This window comes from Epinephelus moara, chromosome 17, assembly GCF_006386435.1.
Source record: "Epinephelus moara isolate mb chromosome 17, YSFRI_EMoa_1.0, whole genome shotgun sequence".
Classification (NCBI taxonomy): Eukaryota; Metazoa; Chordata; class Actinopteri; order Perciformes; family Serranidae; genus Epinephelus; species Epinephelus moara.
Window position 1 is genome coordinate 28,057,801 of NC_065522.1, and position 14,404 is coordinate 28,072,204.

The 14,404-nt window shown below is 41.7% G+C and overlaps 1 protein-coding gene across 2 annotated transcripts in view; it reads right to left on the reverse strand.

Moving 5' to 3' along the window:
• LOC126404575 (zinc finger protein 638-like) overlaps nucleotides 1-13,922 on the reverse strand; it is a 38,505-nt gene extending 24,583 nt beyond the window's left edge. Inside the window, exons 1-13 of one of the 2 annotated variants that reach the window (XM_050067917.1) lie at nucleotides 13,832-13,922; nucleotides 9,353-11,616; nucleotides 5,548-5,609; nucleotides 4,955-4,993; nucleotides 4,156-4,305; nucleotides 3,527-3,945; nucleotides 2,221-2,417; nucleotides 1,764-1,898; nucleotides 1,454-1,552; nucleotides 1,286-1,323; nucleotides 907-959; nucleotides 213-338; nucleotides 87-121 (exon numbers count right to left, since the gene is read on the reverse strand). In XM_050067917.1, the coding sequence (XP_049923874.1) occupies nucleotides 87-121; nucleotides 213-338; nucleotides 907-959; nucleotides 1,286-1,323; nucleotides 1,454-1,552; nucleotides 1,764-1,898; nucleotides 2,221-2,417; nucleotides 3,527-3,945; nucleotides 4,156-4,305; nucleotides 4,955-4,993; nucleotides 5,548-5,609; nucleotides 9,353-11,320 (3,321 nt within the window). In that variant the 5' untranslated portion in view covers nucleotides 11,321-11,616; nucleotides 13,832-13,922. Of the gene's footprint in view, nucleotides 1-86; nucleotides 122-212; nucleotides 339-906; nucleotides 960-1,285; nucleotides 1,324-1,453; nucleotides 1,553-1,763; nucleotides 1,899-2,220; nucleotides 2,418-3,526; nucleotides 3,946-4,155; nucleotides 4,306-4,954; nucleotides 4,994-5,547; nucleotides 5,610-9,352; nucleotides 11,769-13,831 lie in introns of both variants that reach the window. The other variant, XM_050067916.1, reaches the window with a different exon arrangement.
• Between the last annotated feature and the right edge of the window lie 482 nt (nucleotides 13,923-14,404).

The window sequence follows — 14,404 nt, forward strand, 5'->3', positions numbered from 1 at the left end:
ACCATCTCCGAATTTGATTTATATATTTAGAAGAAATACATGTGTAAAATACTGCAGTATTTCATACTTGATTTGAGGAAACCCACCTTTGGTGAGAAGCAGGTTTTCCACTTTAAGCACTCTGTGAAAGAGAAACCAAGAAAAATTACAAAAAATAAAATAAAGATGGTAAAATAAAGATCACATGCAAACATTGTATTTGGATTTCTTACGTATTTTGGATTGCTGCAAGTGCATTTCTAACATCTCCCCGACAGTCTGATGGGTAATGACATTTTGTTTGGAGGCATCCGTGGCTGATGCTGCATTCGTTTGTGTCTTCACTGTCGTCACAGGATCTTCAAAAGATCAAATTTGATTTAGAAGAATATCAGTATTTTGAAAGACCTTCATCTCTCCTTCCTCCTTCACATATATCTGTTGGATCTAGATTGACACCAATAAGTAAACTTTTATTACATGACCCAAATGAAACCTGAAACAATTTTTGAGATATCTTTTTAACTAAAACTAACAGGCAAGGCGGACTATAGAAGTAAGGTGTAAGATTAATAGAGGTATTTCTTTACTTGAAAATAAGGTTCTGTGAGATTGAACATGTTGTTTTTTTAATAATAAGCTTGCAGATAAGATGGATGAGCTGAATATAACCGTATACAAACACAATGTTACATGAATTCAAATCTGAGTATATTCATTGGCTTTTGTAGCCATTGTAACTAATGTTTTTGGGGCCCAGACTAAACAGACAGGCTCAGGTAGTCAGAAAGTATGGCGGGACAGACTAACACATAGTTGGTTTTGGTCTTTTCATGGGATTTGTTGGAAATAACAAACATATAGAATATTGCCAGGCTTATCCTTTAAACATTTTCAAGAAACACCACAGGCCATATTTTAACATACTCTCTGTCGTTGTAGTGGTTTGAGGTATGGAGACACTGGATGAGGCAGGTTCTCTGAGAAAACAAAACAAAACAAAACAGAGTAACAGGTCAAGCAGGAGAAAATGGAGAAATGGGAAATCAAGGTCAGTTTGAATGTTTTTATTTGCTTTCACGAAAAGATAGCGCTGTCCTTCACAGGTTGAATATCTGGGATGGCTTTTATTCCATCCCGTGCACACATTAACATATGCAGATTATTTTCCATCAGGTAAATTCCCAGAAAGTCACAATTTTTCCCACTGAGACACAAATTTAGGCAGCAGCCACACATTTGTCATAATATGTTGACAAAAACAACATCACCACTGTTAAAAAAAAGTGTGCGAAACATATCTTACTTCTGAGGAGGCTTCTTTTGCTCCTTAGAAACAGTCTCCTGTAAAACAAATTAAGATTTGCTATGTCAGATCAATTTGAGAATGGACAGTGTGATCAAACTAACGCAGACAAAATTGAATATGTTCATGTGCCAGGGACAAAAAAAAAGTAAGGCAAAAAGTTAATACCTGTTCTCTGACCACACTGATTGGCATTCCTTTCACGTCAATGCTCTTTAAACTCTTCAGTTTCTTTGCGTCTTCCTCTTTCTCAAAACACACGATTGCCTACATGTGTGCACACACACACAACAGCACATCTCTGCATTACTACATGCACAAGGACCATCTCTTTGAGGTCTTTCCAAGACTGGAGTTTGTTTTCTTTACTTACAGAGAAGAACATTAGTTTTTGTGCACTTGTTAAATTACATTTCTAAGGCCAAAAGCTTAAGCTAAAGTTAGGAAATGTGAGAAAACTTATTGTCTCTATACATACCTCCAGTTTAGACCGAAACAGTACAACTGACTTGGTTTTTCCAAAGTGCTCCACAGCAGCGACCACATCACCATGAGAGATATAACTATAAATCCCTTGCAGTTTGACCATGGTTGGGGGTGAAGATTTACCAGACTGAGCAAAGAGAGAAACAAAGACACATTTAGAACAAATAGTGTTAGTCATCATGAACAGCTTTTAAAATAGTGAGAAAGAGTGAAAAACATCTGTTATTTAAGTGTCCAATCTAGCCTTCATGTCATCTGTCATTTCAGACATCATTTTTTGCTTTGTATGTAGCGATAAAATATAACTGTCTGTCAATGTCTTTGATCAAAGTGTTGTGTGGATAAGGTTTCAATCAAAAGAATGAGACAGAGACACAGTAGAAAGAAATTGTTTATCAGATGATAGATTATTGCCAATTTGACCTGTTATATTACACAAACACACCGACCTTATTCTTTGTAGAAGAACTTGCCTCACTCCTCTGCAGGCTGGACTTTGCTTTGGATGGCTTTGTAGTCACCTCCTTCTTTGATGTAGAGGAGGAGGATGAGGAAGATTTCATCTTGGCGAGCTCAGCCAGCAGGGCGGGTGCCAGAGTTTTAACCACAGACTCCAGGTCAGACTGGTCTGACAGAGACTGAACAGCTAGAAGGACAGAGACAAAAAGAGTGTCAGACAAAGTTGCAGACCTGCCGACCCTGGACAATTTTCTGAGGGACCAGTTTTTGCAACCTACAAACGCACATCACTGTACTATTAAGACTTGTAGTACATTTTAAAGAAGAGTAGAATTACTGCCTCCCGGTTATATGCCTCCCATGAGCCACTCACGTTGCACTTACAGTTTACATACCTGTTTGTAAAAACATGGATACTTCACACACATCTTCCCCACCAGAGCACAGAAGATCTATACAATCAGCACAGTTTCAAGGTGGACACCCAAGATGAGCGTCACCAATTGAGTATCTGACCAAATGTCTCACCTTCTGTTCCTGAGATATTATGTTGAATAACGGCCAGACATGTGTTTTTGCAAAACAGCATGATATCACACTGAAGTTGACGGTTGACTTTTTGGATATAAAAGGTCATCACTTCATCATTTTATCCCTTCAGATATTTCTGTGAAATTTTGTCATAATTACTTCAGTTATGGTCAAAAAGGTGTTTTGTGAGGTCACAGTGACCTTTGACCTTCGACCACCAATTTCTAATCATTTCATTGCTGAGTCCAGGTGGACGTTTGTGCCAAATTTGAAGAAATTCTCTCTCAGTGTTTGTAAGACATCATGTTCATGAGAATGAGACGGATGCAAGGTCAAAGTGACCTTGACCTTTGACCACCAAAATCTAATCAGTTCATTGTTGAGTCTAAGTAGACGTTTGTGCCAAATCTGAAAAAAATTCCCTAAAGACGTTCTTGATATATCACGTTTGCAAGAATGGGATGTACAGACCTATGGATGGACAAACCAAAAACATAATATGTCCAGCCATGGCTATTGGCGGTGCGGAGGCATCAAAATATTACTACTATTCGTACGTTTTACTCCATTACACTTACTTCACAGCCATAGTTAGGTACTTCTCAGATCAATGTTTTATATTTTTAAAAAATGAAAATCTTTCTAAAATAAATATTATATGTATAAAACCACAAGTAATAATGCATTGTTGGCATTCACTTGTACATAATACTTTAATAGACACAGGTTCATTTAAATCCTTGATATGTTTGCAATTTCTCAAACCTGGTGTTTCCAGTAGTTTCTTAGCCAGGCTCTCTGCACTGCTCGACTTCTTTTGCTGAGGGGATCGTCTCTCATCACTACTCTTTGATGGCGATCGCTTCCCATCACTGCTCCTTGCTGGCGATTGTCTCTCGTTACTCCTCCTTCGGGAGGATAGTCTCTGAGCACTTCTACTTGATGAAGATTGTCTTTCATCACTACTCCTTGATGCAGATCGTTTCTCATCACTCCGTCTTGGGGATCGTCTCTCGTCGCTCCTTCTCCTTCGTGGGGATCTTCTGTGATCACTTCGCCTTGGTGGTGATCGTCTACTGTCTCTCCTCCTCGGTGATGATCGCCTCTCAGGGCTTTTTGAATGTGACCGATAGCGGGAGGAAGTAGGGTGGTCATACCACTTGGAACGAGATCGAGATCGAGACCTGGTGAAAGTACAGGTGAAATCTAATGATAATCTAAAAAAAAGTTACATTTTTCACAACAAATCTCAATTTCTCTAGGGATGACTGACAAATTTTGATGTTTAAATGCTGATGTTTTAAATGTCTGCAGGAACACATTTGGTAATTTCAAACAATAGTGTTGAGAATCTCATCTGTGTTATTGTTCCTATCATTATTTTTGTCACAGACCTGCGAGTGTATCTGGAGCTGTGTGGTGAACATGACCGGCTACTGCTTCTCTCCCTTCTACCCTTTGAGCCATGACGGCGACGAGGGCTGGCTGAGCGGGAACGGGACCGACTTCCATGCCTGGCTTTCTGGTCATCTTTAACTGCAGCACTAAAGAAAGCAGTGGATGAGAAAAGTATAATTAATGTGAGGAAAGGTAATTTTACCCAAATCAGCAAGGTACTGGTTCACAACAGATACTCCTTTTCCACCAAATCTGCTCTGGTTCTTGAACTGGTTCTCTTACGGATTCCAGGAACCTTGGTGCTATCTAGCAAACCAGCTCACGATTCCAACAGTTTTAAGCGCAATAGTAGAATATGACACCCCCAGTGATGTCCTCACAGTTTGCACTTCAAGTAAAGAAAAACCTGCTATTTTTTGGTTCCAGCTGAGAACCGACTTTTCAGGTTCTGAACCAGTTTATTTTTGGTTGAATGGCGTTTAACAGTTCAAAATTACGCTCTAGAACCGGTTCCATGTTGGTGGAAAAGACGCACGAGTGTCACTGCAACAAGTTTGAACACTGGCAGATTTTGACAGCTTTTACATTTTAACATTCTTAATAAAATTACACAACAGTAACACAAAATTGAGAACACAACCATCTTCATTAGACTTGTCTGTCCATAACCTGGTAGTTCTTTGCCATTCCATGATGTGGTCATGCAGCATGACCAGTTAAAACGTGTAGTGTGAGTTGACATAACATAAGACATCAATAAAATCTTGCAGTGTCTGCCCAGTTAATGAAATTTACCTGGGCTTGTGTGTTATCTCACCATCCCACTCTGGGTATCTGTGACAACAAAACAAAACAAAAACAGATTCAAACACAACAATTTAATCAGTAAAAAAAGGCATCTTTTGAGTACAAAAGTCAAAGGTTTCTGGCAGTCTTACAGCAACTGTATTTGGATAATGTCTCTAACGTCAAAGGATATAGAGGATTTGTAAGAGCTGACTGTATTTATATACCTGTTAAAGGAGGTACCTTGACAACCCTATAATGAACCCTGATAGAAGTTCCATTAGCCCCCCAATAATATGGCCTCAAGACACGTTTTAACTACTGCAGGACATTAAGGTGCTTTAGTGGCCTTTAGCAATAAGCTATACAGGCAGTGCCACCACGCTACTGAGGTAACACCAGAAGTACAAGTTCATGAGGGACCAACAATCCTGAGGAAGAGGTTATAGTAAGTTTTCAAACTCCTTTGCTGTCCGGTGTTTCCTACACAGTATTTTGCCACTTCCCTGGTGGGTATTCCCCAACAATGTTCAGACAAAAGGCAGCAATTAATAATAAACAAGGTCTTTATGGGAAGAAGGGAAAAGGAAAAAAAGACTGACCGTGTGCGGAGGAGTTTGCAATTCTCAAGGTGAGGGCTGCTGTTCTGGTGCGAGATCCAATGCTAGTAGTCAGAACAACAAACACAGCATTTAGACAGGCCTCATTATCATTACAACTGTTATCAGCTTCAATATCTCAACTGTCATTTTTGTGAGTATCTGACAACAGATATTTTTATTCAACAGTATAGCACCGTTAAAGAAACAGTTCCTTAGATCTAGAATTGAGCCCAAGTGACAGACACACTTGCCAACAACGAGAAGTGTTTAAATCGTGGCATCCATATAAGCCAAAAAGTAGTAAAAAAAAAACAAAACAAGAAGGTCTCTGCCTTTTGCCGAGGTCCCTAATAAATGTGAAAACATATGGGCAAAAATTATCCAGGACATTAAACATGCGGTACAGTGGTGCAGTAGTTAGCACTGTAGTCTCACAGCAAGAGGGTTCCAGATTTGAACCCGCCTGCCGACCAGGGCTCTTTTCTTTGATGTCTGCATGTTCTCCCCGCATCAGCATGGGTTTTCCCCGGGTTCTTCATCTTCCTCCCACAGGCCAAAGATATGTAAAATTAAGTTAATTGGTGATTCTTAATTGCCTGTAGGAGCAATGTAATAATATATGTCTAGTGATAGTGTGGTGACTTGTCCAGGGCATACCCCGCCTCTCTCAGCTGGGATAGGTTCCAGCCCCCCGCAACCCTTAACAGGATAAGTGGTTACAGATAATGAGCGGATAAATGAAAATAAAATGCTACTTAATTTGGCCACTCTTGCCTTTATACTTAGAGCTGACTTTTGTCAACTTAAGTTTTAGGGCAACAATTTTTAATCATGAAATATAACAATTACAGGAGTGCCAGTTACAAACAAACAAAATAAAGACTTCTTCGTGGGGTCTTGATGTGATGTCTCTGGTTCTTCAGTCATCTGTGGTATCAGAAAGCTTCCATAGTTTGTTGAGGGTCATCTTGGCAGAGGTCACCATCAGGTATGGATCAGGACAAAAACACGCCATCTGCGACATCTGGAGTAGGCAGGAAGGTGTGGAAACTGGGGATAGGAGGAGGCTGGCATGCTTTTTTTTTTTTTAATGAGACAAAATATGAAATGTGGTGTCCCAAAGAAAAACAATGAAGAAAAGTCTTGCTGATTGTGTGGTAGGTGAAGTATGATGGTGGTGACTTTGGGTTTATGATATTTATAGTGGTAACCAGAGTTCCTTTTGGGGCCGCAAAAACACTTTTTTAAAAGAGGGAGCTTGGTTCCATAATGATAGTCATAAAACTAATACCTAACAGTACATGTGAAATGCCATAAAGTACCAAAATGCATTATTCACAGCTCAAATAGTAAGAATAAGATACAAATTACAAACTGCATCTCATCGTTTTGTATCAAATTCTGCTGTAAATCTAGCAATGACCATTACATACCAATGACTTTGATTTTCATGCGTCTAAATGACACAATAGTCATGTTGACACTGAAATATCAAATGATCTTAAAGCAAATTAGTTTCAGCAAAAGTTGGCGGTACAGGCTACCTTATATGCATGTTTGTGATCTGCCAGTAAACAGAGTAGAAGTAGTCAAGGTTGAAACAAACTATGAGGCTATACACATGCCACGTTTTGGTGCCCTCAAATTCACTGTTTTCAATGTAGCCACGTGACCAGCACGCTCAAAGGCCAGAGCGGTGCTGTCGTGGCATGGATGCGCTCCTGAGTGCCTGTTTTTCGCAATGGCTGCGACCCAAGATAAACCGATTTAAACGTTTAGAATGCAGCAGCATGCACTGCATGTCGTGACAAGGAACAACCAATCACAGCCGATAGATATCTTTCCCTTCCTCCATAAACATCAGTGTGTGGTACACATGAAAAGGTTGATCATTTTGGTGCAGGGGCTGTCAGAGCTTTTCATGGACGATATGCCCACACACATAAGCAGTGCCTGGAAGATGATCAGCTCTGCACTCAGGATTTGAGGTAAATAGACTATGATACCGGGACTCTTAAGGTTGCTTTGCAACCTTAGACGCAACCTGCCGCTAGGGCTTAACGATTTTAGGAAAAGATCTAATTGCAATTTTTCTGGCATTTATTGTGATTTCGATTTGATTCGCGGTATTTCTTCAAATCAAGCTTCAGTGCAATATTCACCATGTATAGTAACAGATTTAATACATGACAGAAAATTACATCGTACCATCGAAACATTAAATGCTATTTACTCTAATGCAAGGATGAATACTAAAAAGGTAAAAATTACTTCCAACAATTGCGGAGCGGAGCGGTCTAGCATGCGGAGTAGGTTTTGAAATCCGTCTCTGGTGACCGTGTTAACAGACACCATGTCTTTGGCAATGTAGTGTGTTATGGCAGTCGTTATCTTCCGGTGTCTTCGGCTGCTCTTTTCATACAGAGTTACACTAGAAAACAACGCTGTAATTCAATTTTCAATTTTATTTATAAAGCCCAATATCACAAATCACAATTTGCCTCACAGGGTTTTACAGCATACGACATCCCTTTGTCCTTAGGACCCTCGCAGCGGATAAGGAAAAACTCCCCAAAAAAACCCAGTCTGTTTGCTACAATAGGCTTGAGCATCACTTTCACTCGACTTTTCACCGGACTTGTTGGTCAGGCACTCGTCATGTAAATGCCCGATGATTTTTCAAGTGCTGGTATAAGTTGGTTGTGTTGCCGCAGGATTTTGCAACTTTTGCTCGACATGCTTTGCACAGTACCCGTTTCTGGTGCACGTGTGCAGTCTCAAACCCGAAATACTCCCATAAGACCGACGTGCTGCTTTTCTTTGGAATTAAATCCCCTAACTCTGCTTTTGGTTCTGCTGAAGCCATTTCATAACACGTTTTTTAGGGACACCAGTTTGTTGTTACTGTGTGTGTATGCCGTCGCCTGGACAATGGCTGCTTCTGATTGGTGAGTGTGGCGTGCACGAGGAGCAGGCTAATACTGATTGGTTAGCGTGACAGGGCATGACGGCAGGATGGTAGGGGGACGGCATGTATGTGTAAAACAGTTGACACAACAGATCCTGGGTCAGTCAGGAGCGCTGCAAAAAAATGCAGCTTTTGCGATAACATAATCTCATTGTCTGAAATCGCAGTTTCGATCAGGAAACGATAAATTGTTTAGCCCTACTTACCGCCACGCTCATAAAAGCTGGCTCAAAAAAGGCACAAAGTAGTGACCAGTGCCCGACCTCGCGTTTTCCAGGCAGTTAAAAGACGCGACATGTGTATGGCCCCTAAGTCACCTTGGCCATCTAACCCCTCTACTAGAGAATTATGGAGAGAGATCTTCAGGAATTTGTTTCAGTCGGGCAAGTTGTAAATGTTGTCTCATGTCAAATAGCATTAGCCATGTTTAATGCTATGTGGAGATGATGACAAATTGATGTAATGATTCTGTAAGCTATTTTGTTGCGTTGCCTCTTAGCGAGATGCTCTAGAGTTAATTTTACGTTTAACTTTTTACTTTGTAGTACATCCAAATCAGTTAACATTAGAAAAATCTCTCCCAAAGTTTACAGTCCAACCCTGTTTCTTACTAGGATTTCACAGTAATTACCTACTTATTCAAATTCATGAAATATCTAACATGAATCCTCTCAAATATGCTTTAATGTATCACCATTACACTTCTTTCAAAATCATTCCCTTCCGTACTTACCCTCTAAGTAAAAATGTAACAATTTAAAACTGGTATTTTACACTCAAAAACAACAACCCACAGTTTCCCAAGGGAGAGAGGACAGAGTGCAGACTTCCACTCACCTTCATATGAGTACATTCTCTGTTACACAAAGAACAGGTATGTGGAAAGATTCTCGGCGTGGTCGCTGCATAGTCATGCATCATGGCCGCTGTTGGCAGAACCTTGGAGGCTACCACCTGTGCCAGATGCTGCCTGTTGGAAGGTGGCTGCGTTGGAGGAATACGGTTCATCAGGCTCATGAATGGCTGAGACAGAGCTGGAGGAATGACCATGGGATGAAGACCACCAGGAATAAACACCGGTTGTTGCACGGCATTCGTGATGTTTGGGGTGTGAGAGGCAGGGGGAACAGATTTTGCAGCAGAAATAACTGGAGGCCACATAGCTTGCCCCATATGCGATAGTGGCTGCTTCTGTGTCTGTATCTTTGATTGCTGAATCTGCTGCACTGCCTTCTGCTGCACTGGCTGCTGCTTTTTCATCTGCTCAGCAACTGCTGACCCTTGTCCTCGAGTTTTACTCTGATCCTTAGTACCTTTGCTGTTATTACTGTCAAAGAGCACAAGGCCAGGTTGGCTGGGATGCCCGACAAGAAACGGAATAGAGGATAGTTGGGTTTTCGATGTTGACTGACGATCATCCTCTGGTTCTTTTAAAGGAGCGGGTTTGGGGACTTCAGACTTGAGAACTCTGATGTCTTTGTCTTTCTTTGGCAGGGAGAAAGAGCTGAGGATTGTTTGGGAAGTCTGGTTTGGTTGGCTCTGCAATCTTTTGGTCTGATCATTGCTTGGTGGAGCCACAGAGCTCAGTATTGAACTGTATAAAGAGCTGAGACTGGAAACAGAACTCGCCTGGTCACGCGAAGAACCAAAGGCACTGCTTTTCACCTCTGATGTTTGTTTTTGCAGTGCTTCCCGAGTGTGTCTGCTACTATCGTTAGTGTCCATCAGCAACATACTTCCACTCCCACCACTGTTAGCTCTGCTGCTGCTGGTCCTTCCAATCTCATCCTCAGCCCTGACTGTATACATGGCAGTATGCCCATAGTCAATCACTTTACTTGGTTGGGGAAAAGCTGACGACATTACCTTGTGATGCATCTCTGCCCCTCCAGAACTACTCAAACTGTGACTTTCAATTCCACTCACACTTCTGGTGGGTTGGGGTTCAGGTTTTGACTGAACTGCAGTTGTAGCTCTTTTTGCCTTCTCCATGCGGATTTGCCGCAAGATGAACGGCAGGTTAGCAGGAGTGATCTGGTCTTCAGGAAAGGAGATGAGATGTTCCAAGTCCTCTTTTCCAAGTCCAAAGTGCAGAAGGATGTTCGAAGCTGATTCAGAGGTGTACTTGGGTCGACTTGACTCTGCGGGCGCAGCAGGTTTGTCTGGCACTGGACAGTCAAAATCACCTAACCCTGGAATGGACTGCATATCATGTTTTCTTTCACCGAAGACATTCAACCTACCATCACCACCACCAGCATAGTTGGATGAAGCAGATGATGAATAAAATTCAGAGGGGTCATCAGCAGTGGGCCTTTTGTAGTTTGATGACCACTCCGAAGAGCCACGGCCACTTTCAAAGTCCGACTGTCTATGTCCTAGAGAGGAAGAGGTTGAGGACATTGGGTAGGAGGTCATCCCTGTGCCTGAGGAGGGGAACTCAATTTGAGTGCTGGTAAAGCGAGCTCCCTGGTCTATGGGCTGATGCATCTGTTTGCCAAGAAGCCTCACTTCCTCTCTGGCTCTGCTAATATGCATGTCTACAGACCTCTCTAGGTTCTCGTCTATTGTGGCTCTTCTCTGTTCAGGCCTGTAGTTCACTGACTGAGGCAGCAGCAATGGGAACATCCCCCTGGAGTTGGCGGGAGTCGCAGAAGCTCCAGAAGAGCTGATGCTGGACTCAGGTCCAAGGTTAGAAGACGCCCTCCGAGGGTCCCTCTCTACCTGTGTAGTGGAGAGTCCATACTGTCCCTGGGTGGAACTTTGATTCCCAGAGGCATAGGGGTTATACAGGGGATGGGACATGGTGTTTGCGATCTTCTGAAAGTTAAAGAGATTGATCGCTTAAGCAATTGGGATGGAGAGTGTTGTGGGTATGTTGGGAGCAGGTGTGTTGGCGTTGGCTGTGAAGCTGGCCTGGTTGCCAACAGCGAGTGTTGTTTATGCGCGTCAGTACTGGCCGGGCTTCCAGTTGGGCTGGCTGCAAGGTGGGAGCCTGCAGGCCAATCAGGAGCAAGCCCCCTGAGAGCCCTCCATGTAGGGGGCTTGTTAGGGGCCCTGGAGTAGGAGAAGAGGCACAATGCTCCGATAGCAATGCAAAGCTGAAAAATTAAAAAAAACAAAGAGGGGGTTATTGAATGGGAGTGGGCTTCAGCTTCTTAGAGGGGTAAAATCCATCATCTGGAAGGTCTCGTCTTGAGTTGGCCACTTTGGTGCTGGCGGGCACACATTCATTTCGTCTTCCAGGTCTTCACTAGCAAGAAATAACAGAAGGGGTAAAGGTAACAAAGCAAAGATAAAGAGAGAAAACAAGGTCACTGCTGTTATAAGGAAACATACAGAACAGGGACAAACCCATTTATTTCCTTTCCATGCTCATCTCTGGTGGAAACAATTCAGATTGGCACCACCAAACGGACAAAGCACATTGTAAAAGGTAACATCACACATCTGCAATTTACAACACATTCATTTATTTGTAGTGGCCCACATTGATAACAACATCTGCCACCACAGATTCATTTTCTATTTTTGGAACTGGACGGTTCATTAGCAATGCAACTGGAACATATATACCATTTGGTTATTCAATGCACCATATTCTTGGAGCGCAGAGAAAGTTAGGTTAGGACAGAGAAGCAGGATGCCAAGTGCAGTGAAAGTGAAAGTTAACCGTTCATTGCGCTGGGTCTAAAAGTTTGCTTTCAGTAGCTTCTGCAGCAGCTGCTCCTCTCATCCATTGATCTGATCAGCTGTAGGGCTGAAACTAACGATTTTCATTGTCGACTAATCTGTTGATTATTTCTTCGAATAGTCGACTAATCATTTTATCGAAAAATGTGTTTAAATGTTGAAAAATGTCGGTCTGTCTCTCCCAAACCCCAAAATTATGTCATCTAATGTCTTGTTTCATACTCACGCCAAAGGGTTTTAGTTCACCGTAATGGGAGAGTGTGTAAAGCTGCCTATATCTGAACGTAAGAAGCGGCAATAAGAGTATTTTGGGGTACTTTTATAGTACTTTTCTATGAAAAATGACTCAAACCGAATAGTCGACTAATAAAACAGTCACCAATAATTTTAATCGTCGATTAGTCATGGATTAGTCGACTAATTGTTGCAGCCCTAATTAGCTGTGAATGGACTGACTGAACAACTGTCCACCCCAAGTCTCAAACTCCATAAATGAACTAAAAATTAACTAATTAATAATTACACCTACATTGCCTTGAGACCCGTAAAACCTCCAAATTTGGAGAGGGAACACAGAATGAACCAAATGAACACACACAAGAAAAACAAAACAAAACAGAAAATGTTTACTGATCCATGATATTCCTTGCCCCCATGATACCTTGCGTGAATTATGGGTGACACTTTCGACGTTGAACCAAAACCGGCGATTTCCGATGGTAACAGTTTGTTGACAGTATTCTTCTTTCCAAGATCAATTGGGAAATTAAATGTGGAACACACCAGTTATAGCTCAAACAGGATTACGTGATCATACCTCTGCCATCTCTAGCAGACATCTCAAAGCATTGTTTGTTTTTTTTCTTTTCAACCGAGCACGCTAGCACTTAGCTCGCCTTGCTCTACTAAACTATTGTTAACTTTAACATGGCCTGAGCTAGCTTAAGGTAAAGTGAATAAATGTGATGTTTCCCAGCGAATCTGCCGCTTGTCTGCGTGAACAATGCAGTTTACATGGTTTTTTTTAACTTCTGATTTATTAAAAACTGTTCTGAGTGACACATGAAGCTGCATTTAGCAGCAGACTTCAGTAATAGTAATATAAAGTACGAGTAAAAGAAATGACTTGGCATTCATTTAATGATAATGTGGACGTCCCCTCATTTAAGAAATGTGATTTACAGTGGTTAGCTAAAAGTGTCAGGAGCCAAGGAACTCCAACACGACAATCAAAACTTGACCACGTGACCAGAAGTCAGTAGAAGAATGGTTCAAGCACATACGTAGCAAGGCAGCGTCAAGTTAGCAGCACTATTTCCTTGTTGGTCTGATTCAAAGCAGCATACAGAAGCCCAAATATTCCTACAGGAGACAACAGAGCTTATATAAAGGGAAATATATTTATCTCTCTGTGACCATTCGTTTAACGATCTTACATGAGGCTAAAACAGTCTGGCGTGCTGCTGCTGCTAGCAACCGTTAGCACCAACGGTAGCCTCCAGCCCGGCCCGGTTACAAACAAACACCAAACACGGTTTTCCGGTGACCAAACACCGACAGCAGCGACTGTGCGCACGCGGTGTTTCGCTACGTGATTTCATAGCGACGTTTTTTGTTGCATACCTTCCGTTAGTTGAGTATTTCTCGTATCTTTGATGCGTTCAAACTCGTCCTCAGGTTGTTGGTAGGCAGGAAGTCCCCGATGAAGTTCTACTTGAAAGCGTTAGGACTTCCGCTTTTGGTGCCGAGCCTTCAGAATAAAAGCCCGACCGTTGAAGACAATTTGAGGTTACGATCTGTCATCGTCAGATTGAGCGATAAATCTTTTGAATTAATACTCAACTAATCGTGTGCTTAGTTTTCGGGTCGCGGGGCACTTACTGCTTTTTACAGTAAAGCAAGTTTTCCAGTTACAATTCCGGAAATGAATGTACTACAATAACAATAACTAGCAAATTCATATATTTCAAACGTTACCCAGTAGTCTATACATTGTATTGTAGCATAAGGCACATATTTATATTTTACACACTTGATAAACTACGGAAGCGTATTGCATTCACTTGACAAATAAAAAAAGCCCTGTTTTTCTGAGCAATTTTTTCTGTTGTCCTGTCCTAATTTTATTTTTCCTGAAGGAGGAGACGATATACTTGAAAATCTCGCGAGAACCTCCCACCTGGCACCTGCAAGTGA